Here is a 24,439-nt window from a genome sequence, read left to right on the forward strand (position 1 = left end):
CTTAAACCATAAACAGATGTTGGCAGACGCCAACAAGCTGATTTAAGCACTTAATTGCTATAGAAGTCAATGTCGAGATGATTTAAGCGACTACAGCTAGCCATAAAGGACCCCAAAATATCGTCCAATCCCGCGAGACTATATAATATCAGGACTCTCGCGTTAATTTGTTACAGACAGAAAACATGGCGGACAGGCTAACACAGCTTCAAGACGCTGTCAATTCGGTAAGGCAAATTTATGATTTTTAAAGCAAAAACCAACGAAAATAACTATAATTTGAGTTCGTCTTGTGGTTATAACTTATTACACACAAAAAGTTGCTGCACTGTTGACGTTCCAACATTCGAAACTCGAAGTAACTTGTTACTAACGTTAGCCATAACTAGCAAACGACTGGCTGCCTGGCAGCGTTAGCAACTTGTATCCTGTTTGAATGAAAGTGTTTAATCTAAATGTTATTTTGTGTGTCCAGCTTGCAGATCAGTTTTGTAATGCTATCGGCGTCCTGCAGCAGTGTGCGCCTCCTGCCTCCTTCACTAACATCCAGACGAACATCAACAAAGATCAGCCAGCAAACCCTACTGAAGGTGGGTTATTTGTTCTTATTTTGAATATATAATCCCTATAACATAATTGTTGTTACTTACTTCTCCACGTTCTCATTCAGTATATCTTGACTCTCAACACTCTGGTTTACATAATTGATGCACTGACCTCATTAAATTGTTTGGGTATTTCCAGGATCATAATAAAACATACTAAAGGACATTATTTGTAACAACATACTTGTATAAACCATAATAAGTAATTAACTATTAATTTAAAATGGGATTAAAATGAATAGAGGTTTCTGAACTGTTCACAAATAAATAAGTTACAGCTGTATGAACCAGGGTTCTCAAATTTTTTCAAGGCGAGACCCCATAAAGAAGTTTATCCCTGTGATGTTGCTGTTCTCTAAGTCCTAACCCTACGTTCAGGAAACGCTGGACTATACAGTATACATAAAAAAAAATAATCTGAATTTGTTACAGTACTTGGTATTGGTCCAGCCCCTTTACCTGGTTCCAGATCTCCGAATCACTGCACACATCTCAGATCTTTATGGTAATACAAATACTATGATAATGAACTATGTTGAAGTGAAACAAAACGGCAATTCAGTCTGCTTATACAGCTGCAATACCACATCTTTAGGACTGGAATCAATCTTGCAGGAGAAAATGTTGATACATCCTTTGTTTACATTTCACTCCATAAACAATACATTTTTCTTTCTTTCTCTTTCCATCTTTGTCTTTCCTTATGCTAATGAGTCACAGGATAAAGAAACATTATTTGTTTAACAAATTCATTCAAGTTTTTTTTTTTTTTTTTTTTTTTTATCTCTGTCTAGAATATGCCCAGCTGTTTGCAGCCCTGATCGCCAGAACAGCCAAAGATGTGGACGTATTAATCGACTCTCTGCCCAGTGAGGAGTCCACGGCAGCTCTGCAGGTCAGCACATTCAGCACAGTTAAAACATACATTTCACTTGCAGATTCTCACAAAAGGCCAGTTAGTACTTCAAGCTTTTAGTCAGCAGGGGGAGCCAGGTGATTGCTTGTACATCTGTTTTCTACAGTGACACCTCATGACTCTGGAAAGGATATTTAGGTCTCATGGGCATAAGACAGAGAAACAAATTATTGTAGCTGGTCTTCTGGTTATTTATTGTCGGAAGCCCACAAACTCTGGGACTAGTTTTCATCACTCAAAAGTGGAAGTCAAATGGAAAGTGTAATCATAGCTGAGTGCAACATGCAGTCCTGCAAATGACCATTTCTAACACAAATATCTCTTGATATCAATGTGGACAAACGTTACTTAAAAAGTTTGATTCTGTCACTTGGTTAACTTCAGAACATGAGAGAGGAAAGATGAACATAGCTGCTGCAGGGCTCATCTTTTGAAATTAGAGGACATTTGAGGATACTTCCTGTGGGAGTTCTTGATACATTCTCATATGTTATTAATCCTATTGGGACACTCAAGTCACAGTTCAGTTAAAAACAAAACAACATCAGGAGACACAAAGGAGGTAGCAAATAAAACATTGAATCAATAGTACAGTATTATATAATTATACATTACAGTTGAGATGTGGCATGAGAGTGTACCCCAATATGGTGTTTGGTGAGAAGACTTTATAAGGAATTCAGTAATTAAGCTGTGTACCACAGTGGTTCTCAAGCTTTTCACTTCTGGCAGCCCCACTTTCAGAAACTGAAAAAAGTTTACATCCTCCCACCTCAGTTATTATTGAGAGCAACCAAGCTGCTGTACATTAACAATAGACCTACTTCACAGCAGCTATTTTGACGTGAAATGGTAACAAAAACAGTTGTTACAGATGATACCAGTGTTTATCCTGCAGTCCACAACTGAGCCAAGCTAGCCTAAAATTGCTAACTACACCAAATTTATATATTAAAAAAAAAAGTTCTTTCCAAAGGCATTTATGAGTTTCTGACTCTGGCGAAGTGGTTAAAAACAGTAAATGTCCCCAAAACTACTGTACTTCTGGACTGTCTCTTAAACAAAATCACACACATTGACATCTATTCTATGTGATCTGCACTTGATAAATAGTGTAATTACTGATATTTTTTAGTTCCATTCTCTAAGCCTTCCTTGAAACTTTTTAAAGCTCCACATGGGAGGCCTGTGTTCAAGTGTTTCACTTGATTGTAGGTGAATAGAGAAGACAATGTGAATTTCCAGGGTCAGCATCTTCACATTACTGTAGGTCATAACAGCTAAATAACAGTATTAACAAGAAAATGAGTATGTATCTGCAGTGTCAGGAGAGGCTCTCAGAACAGCAGGTGTCCTGTAGTGTGTGTATAGACAAAGATTCACTCCTAATTAGTCATGTGTCAAAACAATATTTCATAAAAGAGACAGTCAGCTGCAGGGGAACATCCCAAGAGACTGTGGGCACACCTGGGATTCACTCTCTCACATTTTTTTTTTTTTTTTTTTTTTCATCCTGCACCATCAGTCAGTTATTTCTGGCAGCTTTGTCTTGACAGTCTGAACATACAACTATTGATCTGGAAAACAGTAGGATGCAGTAAAAGGTTACCTTATTTTCTCACTTAATTCTAGTAGTATGTTGCCACGCAGTTTGTCTGCAAGACTTCAGTCATAAAATTGTTGAATCTTAATTTAGCTGATTTTTGTTCATTGACATAAATGTAACTGAACGTGTTAAATGGACCCATGATATTGTCCATCAGTTGCAGACCCCTAAATTGAATCAAATCAAAATTATATTATGACAGATTTTGTGATATATCGTATCATTGTCCAAATTATCGTTATAATTTTGGATTGTGATTAAACTTCCCTAGTAATTTTATTAATTTAGTAGTGATTTTTGTCAAAAGAAATCCATATGCTCCGTGTGGGAGCAGAAATTTAAAAGGAAATAAACCTTTTGGACGCAAAGTGCATTTGCTTTAAATTAAGGTAAACAGCTGTGTTGTCCACCTTTGTAATTAAGGGTGGAAATTTGACTTCTGCTAGAAAAATTCAGCTTGATAAAAATATGAAGTTAAGTATCATGGCAACAGCATCAAATAAATCAATATTGGATATTAAGTTTACATTGAGCAAGTTTCAGTTACACGTTATTGCAAAATGCCCTCTTATTGCAAGCCTTGTACAGTCATTTATCACTTGTAATATCAGTGGGAGACAAGTTGGACAAGATGTTTTAATAGGGAAACGTAACAGCACTGTGCTGTGTGTTGTAGTAGACCACAGATTATGTACTCTTTAACTGCGCAACATTTACTTTTTGTAGTCATTATGGTAATGATTTTACAGCACTCTCAAAATAAGGATGATAAACGTATGAGCTTGCAATGATGGGCCAAAACAAAGGAGGCCAAATGTTATCTATGGGCACTAAATTGGGCAGCTCTGGTTTTGGTGAACAATCCTTTAAACTAAGTATATTTTCTTGTTTCTCCATCTACTGTGATTTAAAGACAGATACATTAGGGAAAGAAAGAGGGTTGTTAAGTACAGAACCTCCTTTGATAAATAATGAGTCTTTAGAACAAAAGGCTGAAACTCAAAGTTCGTACTGTTTGCTTGTGCATTGCTCATTTTAAGGGCTTGTTTGCACCGCAACATTGTATAAATAAATAAAAAATATAGTCTCATATCAGTCATTTGATGCACAACGCAGAAAATACCACCACTGTAAATGAGTCTGTGACCTCTCGTCAGGCGGCCAGTCTGCGGCAGCTGGAGGAGGAGAACCACGAGGCAGCAGCTCGTCTAGAGGAGGTGGTTTACCGCGGCGATATGCTGCTGGAGAAGATCCAGAGCGCCCTGGCTGACATCGCTCAGTCACAGCTCCGCACCCGCAACGGGGCACCAAGCCAGCCTTCACCAGCCGAATCCTGACCTGAATGTACATAATGCAGCCCTGGACAATTTTCAGTCATTTTCACTCCTTATTTTTACCCTCCGGCATCAGCTGCAAACCTCAGAACACTCAAATATGCTGAATGTGTGTGTAAAGGAAACTTGAGAGGCCATATAGTCAGTGAAAAATCACTTTGTTGATAACTTATGCCAATGCAAGTTGGAAAGAGTACAGAAAACATCTGATACTGAAAGTATGGAAAAATATCATCATGGAGGTTTTCCATGATTCAAAAGACTGGTCAGAATGTGTGAATGGTCACCTTGTTTTTTATGTTTTATGTATATGTTGTATATTAAGTATGTTTTTTTTTTTTTTTTGTAGATATTTATGAATGAAATGTTTGTTTTGGAAGAAGCCTCACAAAGCTCTTCAGGCCGGTTAACAAATCTGTTCAGCTCATTCATTGTAATTCCATATCTGATGAGTCTTGTTCTTTTATAATAAAGCCTGAACAAACACTTTGGGAATTTAGTTTGTTCAAACTACACATCAAGTGATTTTTAGTTCAGTAGAACTGTTTACATAAATTTGTGTAATTGCTTTCCAGTGAAATCTGTATTGGGAAACAATTGGAAAGCATTTTTATGAATTTATTGTGGTCTCAAGGTCCAGATGAAAACAAGGCATTACGTATAATACAAGACAATAAAAGGTCATGATCTAGAATATATATTTTTGTAAGAATCATATCAAAGATGCTTGCATTGTCTTGTTTATCATGAATCACACAAATGATAAATCATGACTTATCAATAAAGTAAGACCGATAACAAACCTGTCATGCCAGTTGGTTTGTTGTACAAAACTATTTGGGAAGTCATCCTTAGAAACTGGAAAAGGGTAAGCACTTTCAAAAAAACTCTTGGCAAGTGATTGGATAAACCAGCTATCATGTCTAACATGGTAATTTCAACCAATCAGATCAAACTTGCTGAAGCCTGTAAGGAGAAGAGCCTTCAGTGCCGTTCTTTTCACTCTCCCGTTCTGATATAACTGATGCTGTCAGTGTATTTACACTAACCTCTTCTGGAGCCGCAATTGTTTGTTCAAGACAAGTTGCTTCCATTGACACTTCTAACTGTTGTTACACCTAAAACCCCACCCAGCTGCCTCACAAGGTGGCCGATATCAGGGAGTAAAAAGAAATTCCAACATTGATATAGTGGCCAATATTCATTTATATATGTATATATTTTATATATGCATATATATGTATACATATATGTTTGCAATGATCTCTCAAATGTGGTTGGCAGGATATTTTATGCTTTAACAATGAAATTTATTGTCCAAAATTACACCAGGGTAAACTTTGATATTTTTAATAATTATATAAAACTAAAGTTTGAATATTGGCGATTCATAATAGACAACTTATATGATGACACCAGTATAGACCAATATAGCTTTGATAGGTCATATCGGCCATGAATATCAGTCGGGATCTACTAGCAGGAAGTACGGACTCTACCCACTGATCTACTAAATGATGCACTCAGTTCTTTGTTGGAATGGTGTCATTTTCAATATGACCTCAGTTCTGCTTTTTAGGGACGATGTTTCATGTGACCTTCGACCTTGTGTTTCAGTTTCTTAATTCTGTTAATTGCTAATCAATGCTGGGATGTTTATTCTCTTGTTTTCTCGCATTCTCAATCACGCGGGTGCTGCTTGTTTAAACTTCAAAATGTCTTTTAGGAAGTTATCTATGGCTTGAGTATATTTCATGACATTTGAGAGGATTTCATCACTAAGATAAAAATAGCAATCAGGGAAAAATGATGATATGCTGAGGGGTGAAATAGGGAAGTGAGTTGCTGATGATGTAATTTTTAGGAAGTTTGGACTATTTAAGATTCCATATGCGAAATCAGAAAATCTGAGGTAGAAAAAAAGGGGCAGAAACACATTCAAGACGAGTTCTTGTGGTGTATTTTGGACTTTTTGTGAAGCTCTGGCATATGATACCCAAATTAGTGTATTTGTGTGCAATTGAAAGCTCTCATAACTTTTTCTATGAATTCTCTAAAAATAAGAGAAATATTTATTTGTATGTATCCATTTTCTAAAGCCCAAATAGCCTGAGATGACCTGGATGTTCACAAGATGATTTACAGAATAGGAAAATGCATGATAATGCCTCACCAATGTTATTTTAATGGATTTCTTTTAAATCCAATAAAACAGCCTCTGTGCTTCTTCTGACAATCTAATAAACAATGTGAATAATAAAAATCATTTGAAAATCACAATGTTTTCCCACAGCAGCAGTCATGTGATGCAGTCTTGATTTCATGAAAAATGTGTCTCAGTGGTGTGAGTGTGTTTCAGACTGAACTCTGTGAAGCATAGGCTGCAGGCCAGAGGGTTTATAGCCCAAATCTAAATTTAGTGTGTGTGTCTATGTGTGTGTGTCACAGCTCAGTGGGCCTCACTGATGTAAGAAATATAAAAACAGCCTTGTCTTCTGGACACCACACCCAGATGTGTTAAGCAGGATACACCCACCTCTGTGTATGTTGACATCATGGCTTTGGCAGTAAAAGACCTCAGGACGTCCAAATAAGGAGATTTATGGCAAGGACACCTCACCTACCAGCCTGGAGGCTTTCCACTGTGTTTTGGGCAACAAAAGTTTGTCGTTGGTTTTACAGTTCAGTTATCTGCATTCCCCAGTAGTAACTGACTGCATACAACTGTTCTTTGTCCTATAGACCTTTAGCATATAGACAACTGAATACGGAAATGAAAGATTACGGATAGGGTGAATGCATCTCTAAGCAACCTTGTTGGGATGAAGGGGAGAAAAGTTCATTTGTTTCCCTTGGTATTTCTACATTGTTATATTGAAATGTAAAAAAATATATTCTGTCCAATTTAAACAGTGACCACATTTTACATATTTTATTGTTAATTCTTTTTGTTTTCAATCTTATCATACTTTATGGTGTTTTATATCCAATGTTGTCACTCAGCAAAACTAGTCCATGGGGTATGTATCACAGTTTTGTTGTCCTATTTGTGTAGTAGGGGTGATCGGGGACAATTGTAACAGGGGGCAATCGTAACACACTCAGTTCAGAAAGAAGCTAGTAGGATTCTTTCTCTGCCTGTGGAGCGAGAGCAGGATAATTTCACCTCGGCAGAAGTGTTCAACAAAAAAAAAGATTTTCATTTTGAGGTATGAAACTTACTTTATGGATGTACTGTATTTTTCTTCTGCTGTCTTAAGATGACTGCAAATTTAAACTTGATTTTTATCACTAGGTTACTGATTAAAAATTAACATGAACAAATTATGTTAATATAGGTGTTGTTCGCTAGCATACAAGATATTATCATGGCTGTAATCTTAACACTGTACTACAAAATAAATAAATATATTTCACTAAATTTAAATGTAAAATTACTTTTAACTCAATTCTATCTACAGCACTACTCAAATGCTCTGATGCCTGGCATTTAAAAGAATTTGAACCTTACACACACAAAAAAAAATCTTATTAATAAAATCTTATCTAATTATATTATTAGATACTACAGCAGTAATGTGATACATATGAGGATGTGATTTTATTTGAGACACAGTGGATCAGCATGACTTCTTTTCAGACTAACTTCTTTCATTAAATGTAATACTTTAGTCTTGTCCTTATCAGTGAAAATATATCAATCATTTTATTAATTAGTGCACATGTAAATGTTTCTCACATCAAATGATGACTGTGTTTTTCAAATAGAGTTATGAAGGAAAATGTAAAAATGTTACAATGGACCACAGTCTCCCCTACTAATATTTCAAAATAAATCATTAATATAGGTTTTCTTTCTGTGTTCAGCTATAGCAATTAAAAAAACTTAAATTTGTATTTTTGATTACAGTGTGACCTTTTATTGACCTTAGATACCTTCTAGTAGTTTATATGGCATTTGCTATTTATGTGTGAAGGAACAAATTATTTCACCATGTTGTTTGTGAGATATCATTCTAGAAAATATAATAATATTAGTTCTTTACAGTAAGAGTTTGCTCTAAGCATAAACAATGGAATTATGTAACAAAGATTTCATCCACTGAGGCTACAGTATATTCTTTCATAGCTTCAAATGCTTGCTAGCCAAGTGAACCTGCGTCCTGGAACGCAACCCCCTGTGGGGCGGTTCACATCCTCTCATTGGCTGATGCACATGTCATTCGTATGTAAATTCCCCATTTGATTGGCCAGTGGAAACCACAGGTCCCTTTCTTCATCGGTGATTGGTTATCGCTAATGTCATTCAAATACTACGCCGTTGCGTGGCTGCTGGAGCGTCTGATGAGCCCGACGGTCCCAGGAAGCACCGCTGCTTATTTCATATTTTATAGCGATAAAGACGAAGGAAGCGCTGAATTTTGAGGTCAGGGAGTACAAATGAAGACCGTAAAATATTTTAAAATTATTTCGGCTTAGCTCGTTGTCACCGTCAGAGGACTTACGTTATGATTTGGCTTTGATATCGACGATGTTTACTGTGCAGCCTGACAAGTTCCTCTAAAGGGTTGCCAATAACTGGAGCCTCCAGCCTTCAACTGCCTAAATATTAGGCAGAAAAATACGGGAAAAAGACCTTTTTTTTCACCTGGGTCGTGGGGTGGCGGCAAGCCAATAATTGACTCTGGAGCAGGACACGGAGGTAGGTGAAAATCTTTCTCACGGAGTGCTCTTTATTTTTATGCTGTCGGTTTTTTATTTGTGGCTGTCATGGAACCTGCCAGACAGAGACGCATAGGGAATAACGTTAACCTTACAACGGACACATAGCTAGCTAACGAAACACAGCAACAAACTAAACCAGTATTTGCTAGCCTAATATTAATAAAACTTACCGGTATTTCACCTATAAATATTCTCTACTATGAATTATTATTGCTGTGCCAGGCAGCAGGGGCAGGAGTGTAGGAGACAGTTAATGTGGTTTGACAGGGTGGCACAAAAACTTTCAATTTAGACGAGGCTAGGTGAGTTGTGAAACATTAGCCGGACAAGACATTAATGTGTAGCTCGTTTAATGCTCCATGCAGGTGCACACCATCTCTGCACTGATTGTGTGTACTTCAAAGGCATGATAATTACTTTAAATATTAAACTACTACTCAACCGATAATGAGACAGATACTGAAAATTATATTAGGGAGAGAAAAAAAACGAATACATCACCATTATAAAGAATCTAGAATATGTATAAACACACACTTTTGCTTTTTTTTTTTTTTTTTTTGCAAAAGTGGTTAAAACTTGAGACAAATATATGTTATAGAGGCAGTTTAACAGGCAACCCTTACTGAATAATATTAGGACACAGAAACAGTAAACTTTCACTAGTAATAATGAATAATAATTAATAAATCTATAATAATTAATTTAATAATTAATAATTATAAATAACTACAATTAAAAAACACAGTTAGCAGTTATATAAATTTATGTATATATCAAACTGTTAACCATTAAGTAAAGAGATCACATATACATAGAATGTATAGAGCCAACATTATGTTACGTTTAAAACAAAAAAGTTTTCATATAGGCCTGCATCGGACAACATATATGCCATTGCTGATACCAATTATGATACTAATAGGCCAATATTGGCCGATAATATTGGTCAACCCATATATCAGTCTGGCTCTATATTAAGCATAAAAAGAAGTTACACTGGCATAACACAACAGCACATATACTTAAAATATATTTTAACTTGAAGATGACTTGTTGGCATTTCTTTCCAATTTTGAAGCATATTCTGAAGTATTTGGTAACACTGGAAAAACAAACTGAGTAAGTGTGGGATAAGGATAAAAAGTGTAATACTACATAATGTTAGGAATATTACTGAATAATTCATAAACACCATGAAGTTGCCTACTAATCATTATTTCTCACGATTAATTGTTTAATCTATAAAATATTACCAAAAAAAGTTAAAAATCCTCATCACAGTTTTTTTCAAAACCCAAAGTGACAGCTTCAGATTGCTCCTTTTGTCCAATCAGCAGTCCAAAACTGAAAGACTCTTCTTTTACTGTCAAATGAGAAAGAAAAGTAGCAAATCCATGCATTTAAGAAGCTGACATTTTTGTTTGGAAAATGACTGAAATGTTTAGGCTAATCGATAATTTAAATAGTTGGTAGCTAATTTTCTTTTGATTAACTCATCGATTAACCAACTCATCATTGCAGCTCTATTTTTGACACAAAAATGGTTTTTAGTTTTGTTATAGGCTTTTAGTGCGTGTGTGTGTGAGCATGTGTGTATAAACGCTCCATTCCTCTCCCAGGCGTCATGACTGAACCCTTTCATTCAGGACGGAAAGGGTTTCCTGTCCAGTCACTTACAGTACTTAAAGGGTGGAGTGTGTGTGTGTGTGTGTGTGTGTGTGAGTGAGTGTGTGTGTGTGTGGACTTGCATACACACACTAACTAAATCATTTTACACCAGACTGAGAAATCCAACATCTGGGGGAAAATGTTACACTCTGAATCCTCTGCCTGGATTTAGTTGTATTTCAACTTTAAGTGTATTATCTAAACAATTTCCCTACATGTATAAAAGTTTTAAGTCTAACTCTCAGCTCCCTATCTGCCAGGTGAGATAAAGTGCCAACAGGATTATTGCGTTCTTGTGATGTTGTTGTTGTAGTGGCCATGTAGAATGTACCCATGCAGATAAACTCAGGATAATCCACATACCTCGCTATCAGCACTATTCATTGGCAAATACCTAATCTATATCTATATGGTTTTAAAAAGTCTGCGACGACTGTTGATAATGCAGAATACCTTAGTCATGGTTTTCTTGAGTGATATAGTGCTGTTCACCTGTTGAAATGTAATTTTTCAATCTCAGGGTAGAAGATCTCCAAAGTGTGGCAAATGAAACCACAACTATCTGCATGGCACCACTATGCGTTAATACACAAATACAGCTGTGTATTTTGTGCCATTTGAGTGCACTAGTCCTTTAACAGTTTCAGTAAGATTAAGAAACAGCATTTAAGTTTTTAAACAAATTTTCATTGACTGTGCGACCAAATACTTTACTTTATTTGTAGATTATAGCTCTGGTCAGCCAGATTTTTTGCCTCCGGTTTAAGGCTGCAGGCTTCAAATTGTGAACATGCTTTTATAATGCCTTCCTTGTAAGTGCCTGAGTGGTGGAGCCTTGTTTATTTAGCTCTGGGGGTGGATCTGGCTAACTTCAAGCCCAATGGAATCCCTTCAGACTGAGCTCAAAGGCCCGGCTGGCTCAGCTGTGAGCTAACAGTCTAACTAGTTTTAATGATGCTTCATTTTCCACCTTGGTAGGGAAACAAGCAAAAAACACCCATCCAGGGCCATGGCTCAAGTGTGCTCATTAATTCCATTACTCAATTTCAGCTCCGTACAAACAGACTGGGAGATGTGACCAATATAGGGAAAAAGTAATAATGGTAATGTGATATTGTATGCTTTGATTGAATAGCTTTACAAGATGGTTTTTTTTTTATCTAAATTGAGTCAGTAGCTTTTAAATAATATTAGATTTGCACAGAACACTAGTGTGATAAACCACAGAGAATTACCACCTGACTCCCCAGTTTACCACAGCTCTACGCTGTTTTGGTCTCATAAACCACGACTTTACAGTTTTCATTCACTCTCTCCGCTCTCATAATTTTGTTTTTGGCAGCAACAGGTTGTTGTTTTCAGTGTTAAAGCTCTCAAAACCCACTAGAATGCTATCAAGAGCCAGATATTTCTCTCAAGAGTTGGTGGAGACCAAAAGCAGAACTAAAAGTAGAGTGAATATTGGACTTACATTCCTCATAAACGCTAAGTAAATGTCCAGCATTTCCAAATTTCCAATATTTGCATTAGACAAAATGAAATTAAGGTTGAGACAGACAAGAGAAGACAACTTTTCAGCCCCACAGCATTTCCTGGTGGTATTATTGTTGCGCTGTTGTGGAAAAGACAATAGGTGTTGTGTCAAAATCTGTTTCCCTGTCGAAATGTGTTCCCCCTTAGCTTATACTGCATTCAAATGGACCTCTTGAACACTTAATTGCATGTGAAGTCATGTACATGACTTTTGTCATGCTATGCATGGACATAACATAGTAATAATAAATAAATAAGTAATAACACAGGTGTGGGGTGGAGGGGGGGAATACAGTTAGCAGTCTCTGGTGAAGACAGTATTTTCCTGGGGAAAATGGTTTCCGGTGGCAGACTGTTGAAAGCAAGTCTTAGAGTCAACCAATCTAAATGCGGATGGTGTCATTATTCTATGCAATCAGCATTTACTTAAATGTAGTGTCATAATAATTACGGTCTGGGTAAAACTCTGTGTAGTGATGCTTTTTATGACCAAAATGTATGAATTTACTATGGCCAGTGTGTTAAGAAAAATATGTGGCTTTCATTATTGTCAATGTCAATAATGTCCAATTTCTGTACATTCTCTATGTTGGCCAGCTTTAGTATGTATTTATATTTTAAAGTGATGTCCTGCGTGTTTGTGCACTATATCAAAATACAACTAGTTGAGCACAGCACCCTACCTCCACTATCCAGCATGTTCACACATTGTTGACCAAGCATTTCTCTGTGAGTGACTTAAATTTGCACTTGGCTGACCAAAAAGAACACCAGTCCAGGGCTGAATTCTGCATCTGTGTCAAGCTGTTGTAATGCCTACAGTACATAAACTGGCCTCAAAGTCACATGGGGCTGATGCACATCTTCTAAAAAAGATGCAATGTATGCTGCCTTCGTGAGCTCATGGTTATGACATAGGAAGTTTTGTTTGGCATCAAGTGGTTAAGTTGTGAAAACACTGCCGTGTCTTGAAGCCACTAAGGCTAACAATTTAGCACGCAAGGTAATGCAAGAAATGCAAAGGCATAATGACAAGATGAGGCTGCTGCGAATATCATGAGCCCATTTGAAGGGAGTAATCACATAAGGCCCACGTGACCACTTGAACTGTGATTAATCTGCTTGTGCTGATTTTTGTTTGTTCAAGATTGTCATTAATTGGTGATAATTACTAGCGGTGTTTCCCTTTTAAGAGGAGCTCACTTCAAGTGTTGTTCTCAGGTATGGACCTCAGTACCTTCAGTAACTCACAGCACCCTTATTTGGCAGTGTGTGTTTTCCAGTCTATAGAAACCTTCCAAGTCAAGCAGTTTTCAGCAGTGATTCAGTGATCTTTCTCAGAAGTCAGGAAGTGTCCTGTTGTTGTGGGATTGTTTGGGCCGGGACGGAAAAAGGACTGGCGGTGACTAGACGAAACATGGGTCCTATCTTTGGGCTGCAGGGCTGTTTTATCTCTGTGTGAGCTAATCAAGCCCATTCATACCCCTCTGATGGTGTACTGCTGAAACATTTTGATGATGCACACATCCACCCTCTTCCTCTTTCTCGCTATTACACAATATGTTCAACATCTGCTCATGTTAAAATTCTATTAATTTAAGCACAAGAGAATTAAACTTCCCTACTTAGTGCTTACGCTTTTCCTAGCAGTCTTTTACACAATCATTCATGTTCGGTGTTTTTTCAGACAACCTCCACCTCTAGTATGTGTGTGTTTCTTCTACCCTCTGTCATTTTTATTCCACCCACACAAGGCCTTCACATCAAATCCAAGATGTCAGTATGTGCCCTTGTAGAGAAGGTAGTTCGTAAAGTGAGTGGGAGAGAACAATCATTTCATAAAAGAGAGCAAGAATAAAAACTAGAGTTCTGTTCTTATGTGATGTGTTATTCTTGTTAATGAATGATGGGTCTCTTCATGTGACAGGCAGATTTCCAGGATATTTTTCTTTCAGTTTGGAATAGTTATTTGTCAGTTTGATATTATCCGAGACGGTTTAAAAATGCAGTGAATGCATACTGAGAAAGATCAGATGAGATTTCACTGATGAGTTCCTGGAATGAAACCCTGCAGACCATGAATCATCCAGCAGCACATGATTCCCTGTCCCTGTTTTAGGGTCGCAAGAATATTTTTGTACCAGGGATCTGACTTGGGCACCACCTGGTAGTCTGGTTGCTGGAGTACCACTTAAATAGGACAATACACCATGTTAGACACATTAATTTCAACTCCGTTGCAGAGTTAGGTTGTTGATTGACGCTCTTCAAATGTCGTAAAGGGCAGACATGCAGATGGTGCAGGGGTAAACTTATCGGCCACGCCGCCTCATAGCTGTCTGTGTTTGTGGGTGGAAAGCTAGTGAGGGTTCTTGTCCCTGTTGTAATACTGCTGATTCCTACTGGTCTGTTCAGGAGGCTGTGTTGTATCAGGCTTTAAAGCAGCTCTATGTAACTTTTGCCAATGACGACATCTGTGATGATTACAGGAAAAAGGACCAGTCAGACTACAATGTGGCTCAGCAATGTTTATCACTGAATCAGCGAGACAAAGGTAGCGCAAGAAGCTTGGTCATGTAGGGACTACTCACTGGGCTGGTGAACTACCACAGCCTATGAAGTAATGTTTAACATGCCAACAACCTGGGGACATGTTTCTCTCTTTCTACATGATTTTTACTCCCGACACATTATTGTGCATTATTTCACCCAACAAAGAGTGAGAAACAGTTGTCGACCAATATGGGTTTTTTAATGGCGGATGACAATATTATGAGAGCAGGGCGGTCGATATATGAATACGATATCACAACAAAAGAAAAGTCATGTATTATTCCATGCATATTCCGATCTAATGTGATGTTCCAGTAACATGTTGTTTTAGATGGAATTTGTATTAATTAATGGAATAGAAAAATACATTGGGCTGTACAGTAGATTTAAGAACATCAGTGGTATTTAAATGAGAGTGAGGAACAGTATGTCAGAAGCAATGACATTCCTCTGCATTATTATTATTATTATTATAGCATATTTAACTCTTTTAGGATGGGAGAAACTAGGGATGCGCATACATATTGGGGCTGATAAATTATCAGTTGATACTGGCTTATCACAACTATACTGGTATTGGTGTATATAAAATATTAAGCTATAAAAGTATATAGTATTAAGCTGTCAGATTATATAGTAGTAAAATTATATTTGTCAATTTGGTTCAATCTGAGCAATGGAATATTAAATCATCCATCTTTTAAGGCTTTAGTGTATGAATATTATGTCAATACTGTGATGTGAGACTAGATCATCTTAGTTTTTGGATACTGTTATATCCTGACATGGAAGTGTTGTCTTTTCCTGGTTTTTTAAGGCTGCAGTAAGTAAAGTGATGTCATTTTCTGAACTTACCAGACTGATCGCTGTTCTGTTATTTGCCCGCGTTGTCACTATATCCACATTGTATCACTGATTATTTATCAAAAATCTCATTGTGTTAATATTTTGTGAAAGCACCAATAGTCAACCCTGTTGTCGAATTTACAGTACATTATTTTAGAGAAAATGTGTCTATCAAGACATATACTGTGTATATAGTCTAAAATCAGATATTATTTATAGGCTATCTCACTCTGCCCTTCCATCTTTACTATATATATATAAATATATATATATATATATATATGTATATATATATATACATATATGTAGATAACTGAATTTAGTTTTTACTGATATCTGCATCAGCCCCAAAATTCCAGTACTGGTTGTCCTCGAATCAGGAGGAGGAGGGACAAAAGCCAGTTGACAAAATTTTGCTGTAACATGTTTAAATGCTGGTCTGAATTAGCCCCAATGATAAATGCTAAAATAGCATTAAACATGAGTACAAGTATAGAAGAGTGATCATGTCAGTGAACTGGATCAGTCATGTCAGTTACACAGCAATATATAGCTGAGGTTTGCTAACATTAGCCACCATAAGCTACTGGTCATACCAGACCAAGTAAGGCTGCAACTGAATTGAGTGAGGGTGTGATTTATTTATTCAGTCACTGTAATGATTTTAACTTTTAATTTGTAAGAGGAAGAAAGTGTTATTTCTTCTTTCAAAACTTAGACTTACTTACAGAAGTTATACTTAAATAGTTACAGATGTACAAGTGTTGAAAATTGATGCCAAAATTCAGCAGTAGACAATTATGACTTCTGTGTAAACAATGTCTGGACTGATGTTGTCTTACAGGATAGTATGGCCATGACGGGAGGGACTGCAGCTGCCCTTCCCATGAGCAACCACACCCGAGAGAGGGTGACTGTGGCCAAGCTGACACTAGAAAACTTCTACAGCACTCTGCTCACCCAGCACGAGGAGCGAGAGATGAGGTAAAACTGCCTGCGTAGTTTTATAGCCAGCAGTACTGTGTTTTCTCCACCCAAATGCATAGTAACACACCTGTCCAATTGCATCTGTTTCTTTATATCAATCATATTCCTGGCGATTTTAATTTACCTTTTACTTGCTGAACAATGTTCACAACATGCAGTACAAGTCGTTTAACACCCTTACCACAGAGCTGCCAGTTCCCCTCTGTAAATGTAGCTGTTGTTTAGAGTATCAAGTGTCACTCCATCCGGAAACAATGCAGAGGGGTTTCATCTCAGGTGTGAGCAACAAAGGACAGCTCATAATCTACCTCTTGCATTCTCACATTACCACTTTAGAGCTGACCTCTAGTACAGGTAACATGGTTCAGCGATTCAGAGATTCATATTCAAGATCGGAAGTGATTTAGATTATTTAATCCCGCCTTGTGTGTTTCCATTCAAAAACATCTCATTTCTATATTGTGCAGTAACTAGGATAACAGTGTTTTTGCTGTATTTTTGCAGCCCTTATTCAGTGTGCATACCTTTTAAAAGCATGAGTTTCATTAATTTTTTTTTTTTTAATTCAAAGGCAGAAGAAGCTGGAGAAGGCCATGGACGAAGAGGGTTTGCCAGATGAGGAGGTACAGTGCGCTTTGTCTGAAAATGTTCAACAAAAAAGTTTTTTTCTTTTTCATTCATTCACTTCGCTTGGCTCACTGTCTGTCTGCCTGTGTTTTGCAGAAAGTAATGCGCCGCTCGCAGCATGCCCGCAAGGAGACAGAGTTTTTGCGGCTGAAGAGGACAAGACTCGGTCTGGATGACTTTGAGTCCCTCAAAGTTATTGGACGTGGCGCTTTTGGAGAGGTACAACAAAAGAACAGCATGGAAAACTGAAGCTTGTAAAGTTTATAAATGTTGTAGTTGCTGCTTATTCACATTCCATATGAATATAGCTGTAATGTCGCCCCCTTCAGGTCCGTTTGGTGCAGAAAAAAGACACAGGGCACATTTATGCCATGAAGATTTTGAGGAAAGCCGACATGCTGGAGAAAGAACAGGTAAAGCATTTGTTAACTCTACAGTTAAAGGCTGTTTAAACCGCTTCTGCTGCTGCATTTGTGCTCTTGTACTTAAAGTGTCTGAGTTTCTCTGCTGTCTCGCTGCAGGTTGCTCATATCCGGGCAGAGAGGGATATTCTAGTGGAGGCAGATGGCGCCTGGGTGGTGAAGATGTTTTACAGCTTCCAGGACAAGAGGAACCTCTACCTCATCATGGAGTTCCTCCCTGGAGGTTTGGACTGATTACTTAAGATTGAATTGTTTGACCTGAGCATTTGAGCTCATCCATTGTTAGTATGTTGATTGCTTTTGAGTTTGTTTGTGACCTTTGACCATGAATCTGATTTGTAAAATAAGAATTCCACCACAAATTATCTGACACATTTCACCAAACATAGTCCTGTAAAAATATCAGTCCCCTACAAATTTGCATCTCTGTGATTTATAGTAAATTCCAAATGATAAATGAAAGTTTTGACAGGATTGTGGGTGCATATTCAGGAGGTTCATTGCTCATAGTAAGGGGATGTTGTGCAGAGCCTTGTCCTGCCCTGTTAAGTCTGTAAATTAATATAAAATACAGACCTCACTTAGTTTGAGTGAATGTGCAGAAGGAAACAGACATGGGGGAGTAATTTCTAAATCACATGAGGTCCCCTGGGAATACTAGTCCCGTGTGAATAGCACTTAAGGCAGAAAATGTATTGAACTGGATACTGAATAAATCAGTATTCTGTGACATAAATCAGTACAAAAATGTTGTGTTTTATCATGATCAAGTTTTAATTTTAAGTTTCTCCTTCATGCAAAATATTTCCCTAAGCTAAGGAGTGCTGCGTATAGCTCTTAGCATTTAGACTAAGGCTTTTAGAGTGGTTACTATCATAATAAAGCACATATGCACTTCAGTTACTTTGGTTATGCAGCATTATGGTCAGTGTTAGCTAGCTTCTCCCAGATGGACTACAAAGACAAAAGAATCAGAATCAGAAATACTTTATTGATCCCCAGGGGGAAATTTAAAAAGTAAGAGAAACACTGAGCCAAACTGGACAGAAGATGAGAATGTTGTTCTTGAAGAATTTAGAAAGCACAAGCACATAATACAGAGTAAATTTAAACCAGCCATAACAAATACGAAGAAAGAAGCTGACAAAATTAATGCAAGAAATCTGAAACAAAACGTAGATGATGTAATGAAGAAATATGACAACATTACTGGTGAAAAAACTGGTGAGTTTCAATGAAACAATAAAGCTAATGTTAATATAAGACAGTAATGTTAACATTTGGACAGCTAGTTAAAAAGTTGCTTGTGCAAACATTATTGTTATATTGTTATATTGTTACAGTGTAATAACTGTTACAGCATCTTGGTATCTCTGCCTCTTTTTCAACCACCATAAATTCAGCCACGGTCTCATGCTCCCAAAATTTTTTCACTTTTAATTTTTTCTTTATGTATTTATCTGGGTTTTTTGTCTTTAATTTCATGGGACAGCTGTAGAGAGACAGGAAAGGGAGCAGAGAGTGAGGTGATTGGATGCAGCAAAGGGCTGCTGGAATTGAAACCAGGGTGGTGCAGGGGGCTGATTTTCAGAGGAAATGGTTACTAAGGACTTTTTAGCAACACATATGTGAATATAGCTAAAGCTAAAACATTTACAGATCAGAGGGTTTTCTCTTACAACATCCTGAGGAAATCCTTATGGTGATTTTATGCAATTCAGTTTTTTCTAAGGCATCCTTGGATAAAAATTTAAAGGCAGCCCTAGCCTAAGTGGTTTTATTCAATTGGGCATTGAACTCTGAACTTGTTTCCAGGCGACATGATGACCCTGCTGATGAAGAAGGACACCCTGTCTGAAGAGGCCACCCAGTTCTACATCGCAGAGACGGTCCTGGCCATCGACTCCATCCACCAGCTGGGCTTCATCCACAGAGACATCAAACCAGACAACCTGCTGCTAGACTCCAGGGTGAGACTCACAGACAGACACTCACACATGTCTTTACTGTCAGTAAAGTGGACAGTGTGCTGGGCAAGTGCATGGTGCCTCATCAGATGTTTCTCTGCTCACAGGGACATGTGAAACTGTCGGATTTCGGCTTGTGTACAGGCTTGAAGAAGGCTCATCGCACAGAATTTTACAGAAACCTGACACACAACCCGCCCAGTGATTTCTGTGAGTTCAAAATCACTTCCAAAACACATTGTTTGTTAGACATTGTTTTGGTCTCATGGAAAACATATACTGTTAGTTATTATTTAAGTAATCACTAACTTTTCCTCTCTTTTACTTTTCTCCATCTTGCAGCTTTTCAAAATATGAACTCCAAGAGGAAAGCAGAAACCTGGAAGAAGAACAGGAGGCAGCTGGTAAGACTTTGGTATTTTACTGAATGTGTATACGAAGCCCAAGAGTAAGAACGAGGGAATGGTGCTCATACTGACTGCAACATGCAGAAGAAGAAAAGAAAAAGTAGCTCCCTGCAGAAAATGGACACAGCAGCCTTTGAATCCCAACTAACATACCTTCATGTCAATTATTAACAGGAGTAGAGCATGTTTGGCTTGCCAGTTTTATTGGTTGAATTTATTTATTTTTAATATCCTCCTACCCAGAGCGCTCACCCTTTATCTTTCTGTGTGACTCTCAGGCTTATTCTACTGTGGGAACGCCGGACTACATCGCCCCTGAAGTCTTCATGCAGACGGGATACAACAAGCTGTGTGACTGGTGGTCTCTGGGTGTCATCATGTATGAAATGCTCATTGGTAAGACACACATTAAGAGAGGTTAATGCAATCAGTTTGGAAAATGGAGTCACAGTCTTAATCCAAATAGATGTATTATTTTAGTGTTATTTCAATTATTTTTACATTGGAGATTGACACATTTTTTAACCGCTTGTTGTCTGTGTGTTCAGGTTATCCACCCTTCTGCTCTGAGACGCCGCAGGAGACGTACAGGAAGGTAATGAACTGGAAGGAAACCCTCGTCTTCCCACCTGAAGTCCCCATTTCAGAGAGGGCCAAAGACTTGATATTAAGGTATATAAAGATGCACTTTTATTTCAGGTCATGTCAGAGGGCATAGAGAAGAATGAGGAAATAAATGTGGAAATATAAATACAAATAAATAAAAGCGCAAATAGGTAAATTAAAAAATGTGGAAATATGAATAAAAATAAATTATCCTAGATATATTTTTTCCCTTTTGTTTTGTTTGAATGAACAAATGAATCCTGCCCGGATGTCCTTTAAAGAATAGCAAAAACAACAGGGAAAACATAAATAAAATAAAATAATAATAATTTTTTAAAAATCCAATTAATATTTTTTATTTATATACAAAATAAAAAAACTCAAAACTATTAGATTAGATTAGATTTATACAAAACCAAAATCGATGAACAAATAAATATGAAAATAAATAAAAATGCTTACAATTATTTTATTTGTCATTATACACTTTTCTTTATATCTCCACATTTTTCTTTATATTTTCACATTTTAATGTACTCATTCATTCTTTAATTTCTCTTAATATTTCCACATTTTTATTTGACCATTATTGTATTTATTCCTGTTTATATTTCCACATTTTTTATAGCATTCCTATGCCTCCACAGCTTTGCATAGTGAATAATAATATGTTTGGAGTATAAAGGTTAATTGTACAGTTATATTCTCTGTGTGCTGTTTGTGTGTTTCAGGTATTGCACTGATGCTGAGAACAGGATCGGGGCTGTGAGTGTGGAGGAGATCAAGAGTCATCAGTTTTTTGAGTCGGTGGACTGGGAGCACATCAGGTACATGAAGCTCCTTTCAGACGTACCCAACGGTGCGTAAATGCATTGGCAATTTAACATGATGGTCTCATGTCTGAATAAGTGCTCGAGTCAGATGACAGTCTAAATAGGTCAGACCTACAGTATAACATTTCTGTAACGCTTCAGTGTGACTCAAGTGCTGTCAGACTAATGTCAAAGCTACAGCAACACAAGGTAAAACATGCAGAGGGAGAATTAAGCCTGATTAATCATAAATAAAATACCTTTAATAAACTATGAAACTGATTGTTAGAAAGATTTTTAGATTTTTCTTCTGTCACTGAAGTTTTTCCTCCTGTGTCACTGAAGTTTTTCCTCCTGTGTGGTGCTAAAGAGGTTAAAGAACAACTCAGCACCCCTTGAAAATTGTTCCTTTGCTGCCCTCCAGTGGTTAAAATCACCCCTGGTGATGGTCAAGTGCTCTCCTGGACCAAATTATGACAAAAAGATGTTACTTCACAGCGATGTTATGTATTCCATGCATTAAAGATAAACCTGCAGTTTCAGGAAAATTCCATTCTGTGGTTAATGGAAAGGCGCCCATGTTGAGCATTAAATACTCATTATTTTTTTTATTATTTTTTATCTTGCCTCCACAGGGAGCGGCCAGCAGCCATCTCCATTGAAATCAAGAGCATCGACGACACCTCAAACTTTGATGACTTCCCTGAATCAGATATCCTTCAGCCAGGTTCGTCTTAAAAATCCCATATTGGGAACATTAGCTTTGGGTCCAATTCTGACAGAGCGTGGCCGTTACTCTCTTAAAGGGATAGTTCAGATTATTTTATTATTTAAAGTACAGATTATTTACAGTACAGTAGATGGTGGTCAATATGCCCTGAGTTGAAGCAGAGGGGAGTTCCAGCATGGAATCTAAGCAATGTACTGTTGTGTACAGCAAAACAGCAGCAAAACATATTTTATTTTATGTAGGCACTTAACAAGGTCCTTATGAAAAAAATAAGATAGATTTTGAATGCTTTACCTTGCTGTCAAACAGGCTTTTCAGACAGCAAACCATCGTTTATATAGCCAAATATCACTCACTCACACTCAACCAGACTCAGTTGGTGAAATCAGTCATTTTGCCTGAGAACACAGGAGTTGCTGGTCGAGTGGTGCCTCAATCTGTGCGTTTGTTTGTGTCATTGTGTGACTTTGATGAATCCAAACCAACCTTGTAAAAGTCACACGATAACACAAACAAACTACCTGATGGAGGCAGCGGTTCACCAGCAAACCCTCATGGTCCCGGAGGTAAAATGATTGATTTCACCAGTGGAGTCTGGTTGAGCAAAACTGACGATACACCAAGACTTTCCCGTTGGAAAATAATATGACAATTTTGGAAATACAGCGTACACATAAACTGTTATTGGTTTTCTTAATTTGATAAAATACATTTTGCTGTTGACCCTGTCCACAGCAGTTCAGTGCTTAGTTTCAATGAGTACCTCATAACCTCACTTAAAAAACCCCAAACAATCCCCTCAATATAATCATGGCTTTAAAAGTGCTTCTCATTTACATGATTTGATCTGTAGCACCCTCAAGAGTCAAATTAAATTAACACCTCCTTTTCTTTTGTGTTCATTTACAGCCAGTGCAACGGAGCCGGACTTCAAATCGAAGGACTGGGTGTTCCTCAACTACACGTACAAACGCTTCGAGGGCCTGACTCAGCGAGGCACCATCCCCACATACATGAAGGCAGGGAAGGCCTGACACGCCGCGATGGGGAGGAAAAAAAAACAGACGTTTACGGACACAGGGTCGGGCCGTGGAGCCCCGCTGGTGCTGAAGGCCGCGCTGTCAGCCTCTCAGTCTAAATTTAACCCTCATCACAAGTTATTTAGGTCTGCTCAGCCGCCGCAAGAACCGCCAAGAGCTCGGAAATTAAGGAGCGTTACCGCATTACCTCGGTTGTTTATATTGTATACACGTGCCGTCTTTAGCCATAGCTCTCAGGCCAGCTCACTAACTAGGACACTAAATCAGCATATCTGCATGTTCAGCGGCATACTGCTTCTGGAGAGGATTTTTCTTTTACTGCCAAAAGGCCGAGGTGGGATTGAGGATGGAATACAGATCACTGCTTCGACATCTTCACAGCGATAGTTTCTACACTGGTGGCTAAATTAGCTCCGATGCAAACAGAAGACAAGCTCTGTACACTGTAGTCAAACCCTGAAAGATTAGTGAGTAACAACAGGGATCCCTCACTTTCTCTCACCTGTACTGTTCCACTCTGTTCATGGATTTTAAAGGGAAGTTCCAGCATGGTTTCCAGGGTTTTGGCTCATGTTCTGCTTCATAATTAAGTGTAACTCCCACTGAGAAAAATGGCATCAGTGTGAAAAATCACACAATTTTAGCCATGCTAGCAGCATAGCTCTAGGGATGGAAATGTCCGTTGGCTACTTTTATCCAGTATGAAATATTGCAACAACTATTGGATGGTTTGCCATGAAATTTGAGTATGTCTTTTTTATTTTGCCAATACTGGCAAGTGTTAGCATACTGCTAACATGCTAAACTAAGATGGTGAACATGGTTGGAACATTAAAGGGACGGTGTGTAAGATAAGGCCAGAATTTTAGTTTCAAATGTTAAAATAATTATAATAATAAAAAAAAAAATAGAGCAATATGCAATATAAGGTCAGAGCTGTTACTTCTTATCTACTGATGTTAGCATGCTAAACAGTTAGCCCCAGCCAGTCCTGTCTCATAATACCACTTTGTACCCAAAGAGGCCAAAGAGCGACAGCACAACTCTGGTGT

General features: G+C 37.7%; 2 protein-coding genes across 2 annotated transcripts; both read left to right on the forward strand.

Annotated features, from left to right (window-relative positions):
* The first annotated feature begins 99 nt into the window (after nucleotides 1–99).
* med21 (mediator complex subunit 21) lies at nucleotides 100–4,947 on the forward strand. Its single transcript, XM_084711164.1, has 4 exons — nucleotides 100–227; nucleotides 476–590; nucleotides 1,400–1,500; nucleotides 4,285–4,947. Exons 1-4 carry the CDS (start codon nucleotides 186–188, stop codon nucleotides 4,462–4,464), a joined length of 438 nt encoding a protein of 145 aa, XP_084567290.1. The 5' UTR covers nucleotides 100–185; the 3' UTR covers nucleotides 4,465–4,947.
* A 3,843-nt stretch (nucleotides 4,948–8,790) lies between these two features.
* Nucleotides 8,791–23,735, forward strand: LOC146306593 (serine/threonine-protein kinase 38-like). Its single transcript, XM_084710772.1, has 14 exons — nucleotides 8,791–9,163; nucleotides 16,634–16,773; nucleotides 17,348–17,399; nucleotides 17,500–17,622; nucleotides 17,733–17,816; nucleotides 17,925–18,048; nucleotides 19,641–19,795; nucleotides 19,900–20,002; nucleotides 20,135–20,196; nucleotides 20,478–20,595; nucleotides 20,748–20,871; nucleotides 21,537–21,632; nucleotides 22,253–22,344; nucleotides 23,257–23,735. Exons 2-14 carry the CDS (start codon nucleotides 16,640–16,642, stop codon nucleotides 23,379–23,381), a joined length of 1,392 nt encoding a protein of 463 aa, XP_084566898.1. The 5' UTR covers nucleotides 8,791–9,163; nucleotides 16,634–16,639; the 3' UTR covers nucleotides 23,382–23,735.
* Nucleotides 23,736–24,439: the final 704 nt, after the last annotated feature.

Source organism: Lutjanus erythropterus, chromosome 22, assembly GCF_056507025.1.
Source record: "Lutjanus erythropterus isolate fLutEry1 chromosome 22, fLutEry1.hap2, whole genome shotgun sequence".
Classification (NCBI taxonomy): domain Eukaryota; kingdom Metazoa; phylum Chordata; class Actinopteri; order Lutjaniformes; family Lutjanidae; genus Lutjanus; species Lutjanus erythropterus.

What these genes read in the sequence shown, in the direction of transcription:
- LOC146306593 (XM_084710772.1), top strand. Translation starts at nt 16,640, where the DNA reads ATGGCCATGACGGGAGGGACTGCAGCTGCCCTTCCCATGAGCAACCAC. An exon ending in CACGAGGAGCGAGAGATGAG is followed by an intron (nt 16,774 to 17,347) that starts GTAAAACTGCCT and finishes TTTAATTCAAAG; the next exon opens with GCAGAAGAAGCTGGAGAAGG. An exon ending in GACGTGGCGCTTTTGGAGAG is followed by an intron (nt 17,623 to 17,732) that starts GTACAACAAAAG and finishes CGCCCCCTTCAG; the next exon opens with GTCCGTTTGGTGCAGAAAAA.
- med21 (XM_084711164.1), top strand. Translation starts at nt 186, where the DNA reads ATGGCGGACAGGCTAACACAGCTTCAAGACGCTGTCAATTCG. An exon ending in TTCAAGACGCTGTCAATTCG is followed by an intron (nt 228 to 475) that starts GTAAGGCAAATT and finishes TTGTGTGTCCAG; the next exon opens with CTTGCAGATCAGTTTTGTAA. An exon ending in GCCAGCAAACCCTACTGAAG is followed by an intron (nt 591 to 1,399) that starts GTGGGTTATTTG and finishes ATCTCTGTCTAG; the next exon opens with AATATGCCCAGCTGTTTGCA.